General features: G+C 44.4%; 1 protein-coding gene across 1 annotated transcript in view; it reads left to right on the plus strand.

The window, feature by feature from the left end:
* The window catches only part of LOC111980169 (ceramide synthase-like), a 43121-nt gene extending 26380 nt beyond the window's left edge, over positions 1-16741 (plus strand). Inside the window, exons 3-5 of the mRNA XM_024010835.2 lie at positions 1256-1475; positions 5785-5880; positions 8672-16741. Coding sequence (XP_023866603.1) covers positions 1256-1475; positions 5785-5880; positions 8672-9019 — 664 coding nt within the window. The 3' untranslated portion in view covers positions 9020-16741. The remainder of the gene's footprint in view (positions 1-1255; positions 1476-5784; positions 5881-8671) is intronic.

Raw genomic sequence — 16741 nt, forward strand, 5'->3', positions numbered from 1 at the left:
TGGAAGCCCATTTTCACTATTTGTTGAGTGAAATGCGCGTGCGTTGCAGACTTGACGACAAGTGTTCACATGGCAGCTGAGTGCGGACCACAATGTGTTGTTTCTGGCCAATTGGGCCTTATTCGCAAAAATAGCCATGTAAGTAATCCATACCCAACCATCCAGTAACTCATGACGAGCTCCCTTACAAAACTTTATGACCAAAATTATCCTATGTATGGAGGAAACACTGTACACCTGGCGACCATGTCGGCGTGTACTGCGCCCGGCCCGCCACAGGAGTCGCTGGTGCGCGATGGGACAAGGACATCCCTGCCGACCAAACCCTCCCCTAACCCAGACGATGCTGGGCCAGTTGTGCGCCCGCCCCATGGGTCTCCCGGTCGCAGCCGGCTGCGACAGAGCCTGGACTCGAACCCAGAATCTCTAGTAACACAGCTAGCACTGCGATTCAGTGCCTTAGACCACTGCGCCACTCGGAAGGCCCTATTTACACTTCTGACTCATATCGATGCCACATAGGCAGTTTTAAATCAGGAGAAGTTGGTTCTATAAGCGGCAGTTGACTTTTAACAGCATCGTTTTCGATTAGCGTCCTTGCTCAGCCAGTGCCTAGCATAGCATAACCTAGCATAGTTTAGCATCCTTATCCCTGTATCTCTATCTTGTCTCGGCCAGTGCTGCTTGGCATTATACTTACGCTAATGCTCATAGTCTGATGCAGAGCACTGACTGCACTGACTCAGGGCAGCCTCCAACCCTGGCCCAGCCGCAGTCAGTGCAATGCCCTGGCTACCTTCTGACCTAACCCAGCATCAGTGCTCTGCTAATCCCCCCCCCAGGGCTTAATACCCCCACAGCGCAGTGTAGAGCCAGAGTGCATGAGTTACCACTTGCCTGCCAGCCTGTAACATTGCAACACACACACGTGTGTGTGCCAACTACTGTGCTGTAATCAACTGGGCTAATTGGACTGGGGTGGAGTGTGTGTCATGCGTTTCACCCTCTCCACATTTTTTAATTCCCACGTTTAGGTAATGTTATAAAATGTATGCCAAAAACACTGGACACTTTTATTCCAAGTGACTTCCAGTACAATGTGCTGTATAAGTGTTTTGTATATGTGTGTGATCCTTGTGGGAATGAATTGAACCCATGACCTTGCCCACTTAGCTACTCACTGAACTCGTCAAATAAGAAACTCTTGTTTTCATTGCATAATGGTGTGAAGTAATGAACCCTCCCTTTCCCTCAGGTACTGGCTGGCCACCTACTTTGTCATCTGGTACGGCGTGCCCTACATGACGTACGATATCTACGCCATGTACCTCAGCCACTACTACCGCTTCCGGGTCAAGGGTCACGAGGAGTATAAGGAGCACTCGTTGACCACGGTCAACTCGTTTGTCCGCCGTGAGTTCCTGCTGGTGCTCCACCACATCGCGCTGCTCACCATCCTGCTGCCCGTCACCCTGGTCAGTAACACACACTACCAGTACTTAACACACAGTACTTATTGACCAGGGATACTTGTCAGGTTTTGGATGCCCTGCTGACCATTCTACTGCCTGTCACTGATGAGGGAGAGGAGGGGAGAGTGATAAAATGATATGGCCCTTCTGACCATTATGCTGCCCTTCACTCTTGTGAGAGAGAACGGAGAGTGGGAGGAAAGGGGGGGTGAGAGATGTCCTGCTGACCATTCTGCTGCCTGACAGTGAGAGGGAGGGAAGGGTGGATAGAGGGGAAGGAGGATGGCATTGAGAGAGAGATGGCACTAACTCTATTTGGCAAGTGTTTTGAAAATGAAACTGAAAATGAAAAAATGAAACGGGTCAGAGAGTGTGTGAAAGAGACCTGTGTGTAGCCTGACTAGCTGATATTTTCCTCTCCTTTTAGTTTTCATTACATTGTCTTCCCGTCGACTGCATTTTCGGTCAAGAACACTATCTAATATCCACATAACGACAGATGAGTGTATAATGACAATAATCGAGAGAGAACACACACACCCACACCAGAGTTTCTGTTAGGAAAATGTGGCGCCGGACAATTATGGTAATGTGACCGGGAAGATTTTAATTTACCGCCCATTTGAGAAATTAACCGGACCCATATGCATTGGGTGCATAACCCATTAAGGCGTCCACCCATGGTGCTCAGAATGACAGAAATCACAATTCCATTATGGTAATGCACCTTAACAGAATATTCAACTCATGTAATGAAGCAGCCAATCATTTTCAAACATTTGCCGAAATGCAATTCGCGGGAAAACCCCATTCTAAACAGCGCACCTGATAGCGGTTCCATATGTGATAGAGATGAACATCTCTGTTAGGAACTTTGAAAGAGGGGGAATGTAAAGATGCAACAAATGGGATGGGTTGCTAATATGACTAGAATTGTGCCTTTGGCTTCTGGACGACAGAAAGTTGATGTGACAACCAATAGAACAGGAGAGAAATGGCATAGTGGTGGGTCCAATAGGGAAGTATATAATTACTCCTGTCCATACAGAAATAAATGCATTATTCAAAATACTTCACCAGAAAGAATTGAGGATCATTAGCCCGAAATTTGGGCAGTGTGCGTGGCAATGGGGCTAACTGATTATTGAGTTGCGGCTGTCAGTGGAAAGCATCTAAAATAAGTGTGAAGATAATGTCTTGAGTAGAATTTAAAATGTTGAGACAAGAAGAAGGGGAGGGGTGTGTGGCGAATCTCTCCAGAATGGCTCGGCTGTCTCCTGCCAATTCCTTCGCATTGATTGTTTCGTTGTGTGAATTGTTTACCCTTATTTTTTTTAATCAATTCTCCATTTACATATGTCAGCAGTTGTAAATGTAGCATTAATCTCCGTCATTTGGTTACATTAATTTCTGTTAATGCGTGTTAATTAGTAATTTAATGTTCTCATTCTCGGAGTGGAAACATTGTTTGCGGAATTTACAACTTGCTACACTTATGAGAAACAAGCTTTGGTTTATTTGGTTTATTTCATAACCCTCTTTTACGAGATTTGTCTTTCGTTTGGATTGCTCCATGTGAGCAATGAGCACGTCTGTATTTCTCTGTCCTGATAATGTTGGGGGAGCGTGAAAATCTAATTAGCATAATACAAAAATCCCATGAGAATCCGTAAATGTAAGCTAAAGATCTCTGTTTTTCTATGTCGCACTTCCGCATATGCGGTGAAAGGTGACAGAGCTAGAGAGGTGTTCGTCAGACCATGAAACACCCCGAAAATCGGCCTTCTTACAAAATCGTCTGTAGCGTCCAAACGGTTTGGCCTAAACGACTAATATGATCCCGCTATGGAAAGATGAGATTCTCACGAACATGATGGTTTTCTCCACAAGTGTCAGAAGACTTGTCTTAATGGGGTTAAATACATGTGTGACGACAAAAAAAGTGTGTGTATATGTTTCCTGATCTTATATCTGTCAGATATATAGAAGAAACACTTCAAAACAACCTTTTTGATATTTTTTGGGTACTATATGATGTTCCATGTAGTGAATCTGTTATTCAATGCATTTGTATGGGCTAATAGCAGTAAAGCCAAAAATAATTTATTTAAACATTTTTGTACATATTTTTTTATACTTCAAGGGGTCTTAAAATTCTAAATCAATTAACTTAATGCTCCTTGGTATAACTTTAAAACAATTCCATATGGCTTAGTGGAACCTCAGGGACTTAGACTCGTATGGGTTAACATCTAATGTGAATGATATTAAAACTATAATTCCCCAAAGTATACTACTTGAAAAATCTTTCCAACAATCTCCCTCTCGATAATCCTCAATGTGAAGTTCTAGGCCTGCATTGGCCTATAGGCTATGAGTTCCATGCTCTCATTTCTTTAGCCGCCAATGGATCACGTATCAATGTATCCCTATGGCAGAAGGCTGGTGATCACGCATTAGTTCCAAATTTTATGATTGACCACGTGACAATGATTTTGAGAAATGCATAACTGGCACACAGAATGGTAGAAATGGTAGGATAAATTCTAAGCTTCCCCAAACTTGAAACTCACGCTCTGCCAATGAAGTAATAATTGCGTCCAAGCTCCCATGGTCAGATTTTGCCAATAGGTTACTTTGAAGCAGAGTAAGACATTCCTCATAATATTAAATAAAACATTCTGATTTTAAAAAATTAACTGTTTTCAAAATGCGTACTGCCTCCAGCTCACATTGTAAAGTGGTGGGTGACGTGCTGATAGCCTGTTGCCTCCACTTGAATGGGAGGCTAGCTTTAATTACTAGTTGAGAAATAAAAATAATAGCCTTTTTGAAAAATGTTGCACCAAAACAGTTTTCAGCACGTGGTTGCATTTAGAATTGTGCAATTAATTGGCTTTTAAAAGCACATGTTTTATTCCAGCTGCAGGAGAAATCCCACTGTGCGCGTGTGATAGTTGTTGGTTAAATAAGATACGTGATGGCTAACGAAAATACACAGTCTAAAGTAATTCCACTAAATTATGCAAATTAACCTATATACCGATCAGCCTGAAGGTCAAATGCATTTACATCAACTGGTATTTCCATCAATTAATAAAAAGCATTAGTTTGCAATGGGATTTGTTTTTCCGACAACAGTTTTATTTATAGGCTTTTCATTACATTTTTTGGGACAAAAGCCGGCAATTGCCCGCTAAAGAAAACCCTGAGATCTCGCTCGCTTGCGCCATCACTCACTCACTCTCTCACACACACACACACACACACACACACACACACACACGTGTCGTATTAGCGGCAGGTAGCCTAGTGGTTAGAGTGTTGGACTAGTAACCAAATGGTTGCAAGATCGAATCCCCGAGCTGACAAGGTAAAAATATGTCGTTCTCGCCCCTGAGCAAGACCCACTGTTCCTAGGCCGTCATTGAAAATAAGAATTTGTTCATAACTGACTTGCCTAGTTAAATAAAGGTAAAATAAGAAATTGTGTCCATTTCATGTAGAGAGAAGGTCAAGTGCATTGGAAACCTGGCATCTTAGTTTTCAGTGGCTTTCAATGGTGATATGAGATCACCTTACCCTACACCTCCATTATTCAGGCTCCAGCTGCTGTGATCCTCCTCTCATCTCCTTCTCCTCCTCCCTTGCTCCCTGCTTCGTTCCCCTCCCACACAAGTCAGGTCACACACACACTGGGTCCAGCAGGCAGGTAGGTAGGTATAGTGTTACATGGCAGCAGTTTGTGCTGCAGGTCATTCTTCCATTGGGCAGATGGCAGAGCTGGTGTCTGGGCCGCACACACTACTGGTTTATTCATCATCACATAACACACACAGAGCCCTCTGTTGGGCATCCTCTCTGTCTGCAGCTTCCATCAATGCTCCTCCATACATTTACTCATTGGGATCTATTCCCTTACCTTAACGTCTGGTCTTATGGCATAAGTCTGGGTCGTGTTCATTGTTGCATGCCACGGAAACCTTTTGCCACGAAATGTGAGTGTTTCTTGTTGGAAAAGTCCAGAGTTCCTCTCAGTTTCAGTCCATTTTCTTTTGTTTGTTGCCTGATGAACATGACCCTGGGCCTGGTTTGTCCTCTGTTGGCCAAGTTGGTTTGTAGCCTTGTTGGTGTTATTGAGCTGTGTCCTGACTTGTGTTTTTGTATGTGCAGCCCTAGGGACAGTCAATTTGCATACAAGTCCTAAAGTACCGAGGGCCATTTTGGATGGGTGTGTGTGTATCTCTGTGTGTGCGTAGTCTTGTTTCAGATTGTTGTAACTGTGTGCCGTCTCCCTCCCTGTGCCTTTCAGTTCTTCAGGATGGACCAGGGCGATTACTTCATCGGCTGCCTGTTCCTCACAGAGCTCAGCACGCCCTTCGTCTCCTTAGGGAAGATCCTCATCCAGGTGAGAAAGACGCGCACGCGCACACACATTAGAACACCCTAATCACCACTTATAACAACCATGTATACACACCAAGGTTTCCGTTGGCCAAAAGCCGGTTATTACAGGCTAATAAAAAAAAATCTGCACCGGCCAATTGCCGAGAGAAGAAAAAATCCCATTGCGAAATAATGATTTTTAGCCTGTTCATTGATGGTAATACCAGTCTATCGGTCTGTAGGTAAATTTGCATGATGTTGTGAAATGAAATTGGCGCGTGTACAGTATATTTGTTCTGAATCTTGTTGATCACACGCGTACAGATACAGAGCCTTGGTGTGGAAAATCGGAAGGCGGGCTTCATCAGCATGTCACACACCATTGAGCTGGAGGCAACATGCATTTTGAAAACATAAAGCTACTTAATAGTTTGAAACTTGAAACTTTTACTACATATTATGAGGCATGTCTTACCTTGCTTCAAAGTAGCTTCGCCAAAATCGGACCATATCCGTGGAGGCAAGTGTTTCAAATCAACTTTCTTACATTGTCCAGTAGCCAAAAGCACAATCCTAGTCATATTAGCAACCCATGCTAGGTGTTGCCTATTAGCTCTCCCCTCTTTCAAGATTACGTATATTTCAATCTCATGAAACCTCTCACATGTGCAATCCGCTTTAGACAAGGGTGTTTTCCCGCTAATTGCATTATGGAACGAACATTTGTGGGTAGCCTACTGCCTTGTGTGCATTGCTGCGCGCATAATGTGAACAAGCAATAGTATATAGCTAAACGTTCTGATCTGTTGCATCAGACTCATTTGGTTAAAAATATATATATATTTATGTAGCCTAGGCCTACTGGTTCATCTATCATCCTACATCTCTCCCAGAGTGTTTGGAATAGGCTTTTTCTTTATTGACAAGCTGACCAATAGAATACGTTAACTTTTCTACTATGGGGGATAGTAGACTGACATAAGCTAGTGATTTTGCTGTTTCGTTACTTGTCTTGTTGGCTGAGGGAAAGTAAATGTGAACAGTTATTCTATGATCAAAAGTGCACGTCAGAATTAGGTAAAGATCACCCGTCGTTGTATCCTCGACTTGCATGTTCTGTTAATATGAATGACCATAATCTAAATGTGATTTCTGTCATTCTGAGCACCAATGGGTGGACGCCCTAATCAGGTTACCACCCTATGGATATGGGTCCGGTAAATTTAAAATGCTGCCGGTCAAATGTCCGGTGCCACATTTTCCTTACGGAAACCCTGATACACACACACCAGTATCTCCACCTAACAATGTGTATATATAGGTATCTGCCAAAATAAAGGAAACTCTTGAGTAAATGAGGGATACAAAGTATATTGAAAGGTGTTTCCAAACAGTTAAGCAATTAAAACATCCCATTATGCATAGGGTCATGTATAAAAATGCCCAGTTGCTCATTATTTTGGCTATTATGGCTAGAAGTGATCTAACTGACTTTGGAAGAGAGGTCTCAAAGGAGCATAGAGGGTTCAAAGGGTGGGTCTGTGTGTCTGTCTCGGTCTCTGTCTGTGTGTCTGTCTCGGTCTCTGTCTGTCTGGCTCTGTGTCTGTCTGTCTCGTCGTCTCGCTGTCTGTTCTGTGTGTCTGTCTGTCTCGGTCTCTGTCTGTCTGTGTGTCTGTCTGTCTCGGTCTCTGTCTGTGTGTCTGTCTGTTGTCTCGGTCTCTGTCTGTGTGTCTGTCTCGGTCTCTGTCTGTGTGTCTTGTCTCGGTCTTTCTGTCTGGTGTCGGTCTCTGTCTGTGTGTCGGTCTCGCGTCTCTGTCTGTGTGCGGGTTCTCGGTTTCTCTGTCTCTGTTGTGTCGGTCTCTGTCGGTCTCTGTCTGCTTGTCGGTCTCTGTCGGTCTCTGTCTGTGTGTCTGTCTGTGTCTGTCTCTGTCTGTGTCTGTCTGTGTCTGTCTCTGTCTGTCGTCTGTGTCTGTGTCTGTCTGTCGTCTGTGTCTGTCTCGGTCTCGGTCTCTGTCTGTGTCTGTGTCTGTGTGTCAGTCTCGGCCTCTGTCTGTGTGTCGGTCTCTGTATGTGTGTCATCGGATCTCAACCCAATTGAGATTCAGCAGCGCCTGAGACAGCGTGTTCCATCAACAAAACACCAAATTATAGAATGATGTTGCATCCCTCCAATAAAGTTCCATAAACTTGTAGAATCTATGCCAAGGCGTGTTGAAGCTGATCTGGCGGCTCATGGTGGCCACGCCCTATTAAGACGCTTTATGTTGGTGTTTCCTTTATTTGTACTTGTATCCATACAGCTACTCACTAAATAAACACTTCTGGTATATGTTTATCACTAAAAGAGCAAAGAGCAGGCAGCCTGCTTGGTCTCTAGCTCACTTTCTGCTGACTTCTGACTCTTCATTCAGTAGTGCCACTCTCTACTCTCTTACTTAGTGTCCTCTGGTGGACTGGTCGGGTACTGCAGAGCCACTGTCATAACACACAAGACCACACATGGGCACTGTTAGAATGCCTCCTTCGCTTCCTGTAATAGTGTATCTATCAACAGATCTACCATGATGCATGGGTACCACTTCATAGCTTTCACCAGTCCAGTCTTCAGATCAGTGATTACATCATGGAGGGAGGAAGGAAGAATGTATTTTCAAAGTATTCAAACAGGTCCAGGGATTCCAGCCCAGTTTTGCTCACTTAGAATTTCAAGACTGTTTGACCATATAATGACCTTTTTTCTCCCTCTTTGTCTCCTTTCAATATTCTCCCAACACATCTCTCCCTCCATCCTCCTCTCCTCTTGTTTCTCACAGCTGGGTCTGCAGGACTGCTGGATCCATAAGGCCAATGGGGGCATGGTGTTGCTCAGCTTCTTCCTGTGTCGAATCGCCCTCTTTCCCTACATGTACTGGGTCTACGGCCGTCACTACGGCATCCCCATCTACGGCGTGCCCTTCCACCTGACACTGTCGGTCAACCTGGGCAGCCTGTGTATCCTGGCGCCGCAGGTCTACTGGTTCGTGCTGCTCTGCCGCAAGGGCTGGCGGCTCTACCAGCGCCAGTGTCACTCCACCGCTGCTGCCGGCAGCCAGGACTCCTCCCCCCTGCCCCCACCTAGCCCCCCCTCCCTCACGGACAACCAACCCAAGGGAAACCATTAGAGCTGGAGAGCTCACTCCGTCACCATCGTGCTCTCTCTGTTCTTTCTCGGTTCTCTCTACTCTATATGCGCTCGAGTCACACAAAAATGAACCACCATCGACTACTACTTCTACTGCAGAAGCACTTCGGCTACATACCACAGTCTCCCCAAAACTACAACCGTTACTACTATGATTACACTGCTACTGCTCCTCCTCCCCCTGAGCCCCCACCCCCATGTTTCCCTTTTGCTTCGATACTACTGATCGCTCCATGTCCAGTGCAAGCTCTACTCTATTTTTTTGGGAGGGGGGGGGTTTACCCTGTGCTTGGATTAGAGTGATTGGACAGGGGTTATATTTGTTGTGCTACACTGGAGTTTCCCTAAAAGATATGAAGAAGACAGAATGGAGCTCCTGGCTTTTTTCGGAGGGGGGGAGGTGCTGAGACACTCCCCCGGCCCCTCCCCTTCATCTGTTACTTGCTCTGCTGATTGGAAGATCAGTTAGTGTGGATGAATGTGTCTGTAGAATTTGTTGATTTATTTTGTTTTGTCAATGATTTTTTTTGTCAAGTTCTGAAGATTCACATTTTATGAAGTGTTTGTCCACCCACCTAGTCCTCATCTTTAAAAGACCGCCGGCGGGAGAGGAGGAGAAGCGGGAAAGGGGACTTGGCATGCAGATTGTAATGGTCACAAGGCTGGGTGGTGGGACGAGGGGTGGAGGGATGGGATGGGGTGTTTACAAACTAAGATAGGTACAGGTGTCACCTCATCTACATTTGAAGGAGAAAATGAGAAAGAAATGTTTGCACCAGCATAGCTACACAAAAACCCATTTAATGTGATTGGATTGTGGAACTCCACCCTCCTTTATCCACCTCAGCGCCTCCCATTGTCCCGTTTCCTCATTCACCGCTCTCCATGGCTGCCGCCGCTGGCCAATCGGTGTGCCTGCAGCGCTCCCGTCTTCCTCCTTTGTTGTTTACGGCCCAACAGGGTTCTGTGTGCTGTACTGCTGCCCTGCTGCGTCTGTTTACATGAATTCTCTAAACCCCCGCCCCTCATTGTCACACAGGGTGGGGCATCACAAGCTAGGAGCCTCTCTCTATATTATGTGCTGTGTCCTCCCTACCTAAATGGGGTGGCTTAGCAAAAGCTTTGTCCGTATGTTTACATACACAAGACTTCTCTGGGAGCGCTGTAGCAGCATTAGAAGGAATGGGATTGCTCGTTTAGTCCCGGGTTCGGCTCCATTGCAACAGCTGAAGCTGCTTTTAATGGGTGGAGACAAGACTTTACGGTCACTCGACGTCAAGTTTGCGGGGTGGGAGTGGTGGGGTGATTCTGTTAGGTCAATGCTGCCCTCTGGCAACGGGGTCTGGGGGCCACGTGGGAGGGGCTTGTATACCACTGGGCATCCCTTTAAGGTCACATTGTGCCCTCCAGGGACCGGCCCACTAGGTGCCAGTTGGAGCAATAAAACAGACGGGGTTGAAAACGGCGAGGACAATTTAAAACCCCATGTAGTAGAGATGAACCTGATGTTTAGATATAAAAACAGTAAAGTTCCTAGCATGATGCTGGAGCAGGATGATTACACAGCTGCATGCGGCCCTGCTCCAAAATTATACTCTATTTTCAAACAGAAGATTGTCGAATAGAATAAGAAAGGCTTGATGGTGGCGATACACTCATTTCATGTATTCTACTTTTACTCATGATTGCCTATTCTGGGGACGAATTATGAGTTTTCCCCGACTTGGTTGGCTTCTTAGGACAGGTCAGCAAGCGGGAAACAACCCCAGTTATAACCCCAGTATAACTGTCCAGTGAAAATCTCACTTTTAAAGTTCATATTCTGTTAACTCGTACCCAAATGTTGACTCATCCTATAGTTGTATTTGTGGCCAAAGCATAAATTGGAGGGGGAAAAACACCTCAATTGTATCTAGAGCTGGGACGATAAGCAGAAAATTATCGACATTACCTTCCCCTTACCGAAGCATTTTGCATACATCAGGAATTTTCTGTGATTTTGCTACACAATGTTTCTGTAGTTTGTCCTAAAATCATTATTTGGTCAACAGTAATAGCCTATGCATTATGTTGATTCCTGCCTGTACCTGTTTCGCTGTTGGCTGCTGACACCCACTGCACACGGCGGAGGAGAGATGCATTCTGAGAAGCACAAGCATATGACCGTTGCTCAAAATGCTATTGGGGGGAAAATACAGTTTTCAAAGCAACTACTTTTGTTCTAGTTAGAGAGGAGACTCAGCTTTCTGTGAGTATATCATGTATTTATCACCTCAAAATTGAGTTCATGGCAACACTTTACAACCGGAATAGGCTGTAGTTAGTATGGTTTTGATGCAGCGGAGATGAGCAGAGCCTGCCATTTGCAGTTAATAGGCCTACATTAAGTAGCCTAGGCCTAGTGCTGGAAAGTTTTTGTAGGACAATCGCCTATGTTTACTGATAGCAGGCTAATTATTTATTCTATATAGCAACAATATCCTATTTAGAGTTAGCAATCTAGCTGTTTTGAGTTCCCACTTCCTCAGGTGGTGAATAATATAGCCTTTAGGCCAATGTGCACAAAGATGTCATCAAAAATAAATCTGCTAATATTGGATCCTATTTTAATATGTTAGATGAAATGGCTTACTTTTTGAGTCAGGCTGCCAAGTATTACTTGGCACTGAAAAATAAATAATCTAGAGCCCTGCCGCTAATGTAAAGTAACTGTCCATTTAAAAAAAAAAATGTTTTATCATTGTATTTGTTATCGAGCAATATTGTTACATTGATTGCAATACTACTTTTTGTCCATATCGCCCAGCTCTAGCACCTCCCAATTTTTTTTATAATAATTTATCGCAGAATTATCATTAGCGCATTTTTTTTTTTTTACATTATCGTGATATGGATTCTTGACATATCGCCCAGCTCTACAGACAGTTTAAAAAATGCTTGCTATTTCCACATAGAGGATGATGTCATCCTCCTTGAGGAAGATGAGCTGGCCAATCAGCAGTCTACTCGCATTAATATTTTTGGACTAGTCGACGCCCACACCATTCAGCTGTTGGGGTACGCCCACACCATTCCAAAACGGAAAATATGCTTTTTAACATAATTACTTTTTTGGGGAGAAGAAACAATTCCAGTCATTGTAATTCATTATTGGTCATATTTCATAGAAATCTGGACACTGGCCAGTTACTTTAAATGTGATACATCTTATCATATTGTCCACACAACCCATATGGCCTTGAATACTTTCCCAGAGTTTTATGTTGTCTTTTAACCTACTCGTCCTTAGCCTTCAAATATGAAGGCAATAGTTCTGTATAAATTAAACACCGTTAACTTGTAGATAATTATTACTAATTTACCAGTAAATTGAAGTGCTGGTTATTTTAGCCAGAGTGCCCATCCACGGCGTGTGTTTTATAGTGGCAAGGAGGAACAGACGCTTGGTGGCATCAGTGCTGCTAGCATGGAGCACCAATCATAGGGCTGTAAATACAGGATAATAATAACTAAATATGTTTGTTTTTAGAGAATGCATTACCATATGCACATGTTTTTTTTTATGACGACAACCTTGATAATGAGAAGCTTCTGTAGATTCTGTTAGCACTTTGACAAGTCTGAAGCCGTGAGAGGTACATTTATATCACGTACACACACACTATTTCTGCTGAAACTCAACACATTCTTCTAGTTTTAACACTGACCAGACTTAAGAAGGCTGCCCTTGGCAATTGGATACATTTGAGAATGGTGGGAAGTGTTTGTGTGAGCACCAAAACAACTTTGCTTCAAACCTACATGCCCTGACCACATTTTAGCTTGAGCAAATCATCATGTATTTAATCAACGTTATCTAGTCTTAGAGGCTATTTTAATAAGTATTGGGCCCTGGTCAGGATGCACCTTTGCATCAGTTTTGTCAATGTGGCCCTGTCCGCTGAAGTTCTGTCTGCATGTTAGGTTGCATTTTGGGGATTCTGCTGTCCTCTGTAGGAGACTACTGCATTGTGGGGACTGAATGATGCATTGTGGGGACTCTGCTCTCTTTAGGAGACTGCGGCATTGTGGGGGCTCTGCTCCTCTCTAGCAGACGGTTGCATTGTGGTGACACTGCTGTACTCCGTAGACCCCTGCATTGTGGGGACTCAGCCATTTTCTGCTGAGAAACACTCCAGTCCGGGACCAAACCAAACCAGGCCACTGTGCTTCCGGGGCGGCGCTGGAGCAAGAGCAGAGCAGGCAGAAGGCTGGGGAATGGAGGGAGGGAAGCTGAGTGCTGCTGCTTTTAAATGATGGGCTTGTTTGTCTGGTTTGGCCCGGACCCAGAGACAGAGGCAAAGAGTCCAGCTTTATCAATATGCCTCGACTCAAGTGTCTTTTGTCTGTCTGTCTGACTGATGCGACCACAGAACTCCATACAGAAACATCCCAGGCCTTCTCATTGTGCGCTCTCACTCTCTTGTCCTCCCTATTTCTCTCTCTCCCTTCCTGTCTCCATCTTTCTCACTCACTCCTCGTACCCTTACTTTACGTTTACCAGCATTGGGAAACATCCCGCTCATGCGCCCGTCTATTTCTATGGGCACAAGCACTGTTCATGACAAACTGTTCACACCTCTCTTGTTGGTGGAGAGAATGCAGGTTTAAAGCTAATTTCCTGCAATTCTGCCAATTTTTAATTTTAATTATTTGTTTTAATTTTGTATTATCATTTTTTGTTGTCATGGGGTGCAAAGAATTTTGCCGTTAATGCAACTGTTTTTGCAATTCTATACATTTTGCCATGTCTAATGTGTGTTCATGTGATATTGAGTGACAAAAAAATTACAACAATATCTATGAGCTAAAAAAAAATTAGCTGACATGGGCTAGTTGATCTGGGCATTTCTAACAAGTTGTAAATAGCTCTTTAAGGTATGCAATGACTAACATGACAAGAGGACCTGATGATGCACTACCCAATTTCGAAATTGCACCTCGAGCATTCTACTATTACAGCTCTCAAGAGTAAGTTTTTAAAGCTGGACTGTGTTCCTTAAAAAATTATGCCGACCGCAGGGGGTGCGCCCCACAGTTTGGGAACCACTGATCTAGATGAGTTGCCGTTGCTAGCATCAGGTGTCCAGTCTCTCCACTCAGCAGCTCAAGAGTCCAGGGAACGCAGGGTTAATTAGGCTACAGTGCCATTTCCTAACAAGGCCAATCAGCCTTCATGGCTTTAAAAAGGCTCTCTGGATGTGCTGCTCACAGTGACACGCCTAAAGGCCAGACTCTCCATCTGTTCACATGGGTTACCTCCCAACTGGCACCCTATTCCCTTTTATAGTGCACTACATTCTACCAGAGCCCTATTTTATGTACTGCACTTGATTTTATGTAGGCCTACTTTTAATGCAAGATGTCCTTGACTATCTTGAAATGTGTACCCCAAGTAAAATGTATTATTATTTTTGGACCAGAGCAGAATCTGCGTGCCCTCACAAGTCAATGCCACGAATGTCCTCACGATGCAGGACCGCCGCAACCAATCGCCTCACAATACAGGACAACCACTGTTGGGAACCTTATATGGTTGACATCGACATGTCGGAGACATTTTCCCCCATCTTGAAGCGTTTTTTTATTGATTTGATATGTAAGACCATGACAGATGGGGTTTGGCCTGAAAAGGTGAGGGTGACATTGATGGCTTAAGGGATTTCCATGGTATACCTTTGAAATTTCCCTTAGTCTGTTGCAAGGTCACGGTCGACGTCATCGTGAGGTATGGGGCGGATTATAGAGAGCTAGTAGTCTCGTACACTTTGACACTCGGGGCACCTCGACGTGTCGCTAAAGTGCAATCCCCCGCCCCCTACCCTGACATCCAATCCAGAGCCTTCGAATCATGCGGTTCATAGGGTTCAAGGGTCTGCATGCAAAACACATATCCTGTTAATCAACTTTATTTTAATTCTTATTCCGGACAGATTTGTTTTGTTATAATATATGAAGTCTTATGTTCGGCCTTCTTGGAGGCTCCTCTCTTTGCTCAGGGTTTGATGAAGATGTTAACATAACTGTATAACTTAGATTTGTTTAAAAAATTTGTGAAACGAGTTACGATGAAAACGATGGATTCTGAAATATGAAAATACCTGGAATGGCGTGCGGTCTTCTCCTGCTTGTGCCATTGTTTTCTTCTTTGCTTTCTTCCAAATGCATTTTGACATGGCTTGTGGTATTGCAACCTTTAGGGTTGGTAGACCAAAGATTGTCAGGCACTTTAGTCAACCGCCCCAGACTGCATGGGGCAGTGTCTCCCCTTCTCACTAACACAACCCTTATCCCAGGTCAGCATCCATCTATATCCAGTCTATGTAGGAGCCTCGGCACAGTGAAGCGTGAGTTGTGCATTATCAGTGTGATCAGGATTAATGGCTGTGCAGAGGTGGAACACTTAGCTGGGGGCAGTGCCCCCTAGGCTTACTTTTCCAGTAGTTTTGCTGCTTTGATTTCACACACATCCACACAGGGCCGGTCCCTCTTATCAAGGGACTCACATCGGCCTGGTAGGTGTCGAGGGTATGGCCCACTGACTGGCTGGCCACTGGATTCAAGTTAAAACTGAATTGGGTTAAAACAAGGGGGCTGATATAACTGGGCTGATAAAAAAAAATATATATATGCATTTTATCCATTGCATGCATTCCCGCCGTTCTCTTAGTACAATACTACTGTACACGTCTTCTGTTCAAAAAGCCCCCATACTTAATTCTTTACCCCCTTTTTCTCCCCAATTTCGTGATATCCAATTACGATCTTGTCATCGCTGCAACTCCCCAACGGGCTCGGGAGAGGCGAAGGTCGGGTCAGGCGTCCTCTGAAACGTGACCTGCCAAACCGCTCTTCTTAACATGCGCCCGCTTAACCCGGAAGCCAGCTGCACCAATGTGTCGTAGGAAACAGTTCAACTGACGACCGAGGTCAGCCTGTAGGCGCCCGGCCCGCCACAAGGAGTCCCTAGAGCGCGATGAGCCAAGTAAAGCCCCCCGTGGCTAAACCCTCCCCTAACTCGGATGACGCTGGGCTAATAGGGCATCGCACATTGGGACTCCCAGTTACGGACGGTTGTGAAACAGCCTGGGTTCAAATCCAAGTCTGTAGTGACGCCTCAAGCACTGCGATGCAGTGCCTTAGACTGCTGCGCCACTCGGGAGGCCTTATATTGGGGGGGTCTTCCAATGTGCTTCTCTCTTCCATCATCACAGTTTGGTTAAACATTTTATATACTCAAGTTCTGAATTTGTTTCCTGTGCTTTTTTTTTTGTGGATTTAGACTCTATGACAGTACACGGTTTACTGTTAACGTTTTCTGTCCTGAATCGGACTTCCATCACAATAGTGTCTGTCACCTCATGTCCCATTTTGGCTGTGTAATTTACTAAATGCAGCTTATTCACTACCTTCAACACTCCCTGCCTCCTGTTATTTTTGATAACATCTGATTTTTTTCATATTTATATATCTGATTTTGATATATACATATAAAGGTTTTTTTTGTTTGTAGTGTGCCCTTTTTTGAGGAATTTCTTATCTGAGAAACGAATGGGCGCTTTAACTAACCTAAACATTGATTGAGAGGAATTATTTTGTTGCAACTTGTAAAATCAGACACCCCATAAAGACAAATAAAACTGATTTGATGAATCCTTTTAAA

The sequence above is a fragment of the Salvelinus sp. IW2-2015 genome, linkage group LG20, assembly GCF_002910315.2.
Source record: "Salvelinus sp. IW2-2015 linkage group LG20, ASM291031v2, whole genome shotgun sequence".
In the NCBI taxonomy this organism is placed as follows: domain Eukaryota; kingdom Metazoa; phylum Chordata; class Actinopteri; order Salmoniformes; family Salmonidae; genus Salvelinus; species Salvelinus sp. IW2-2015.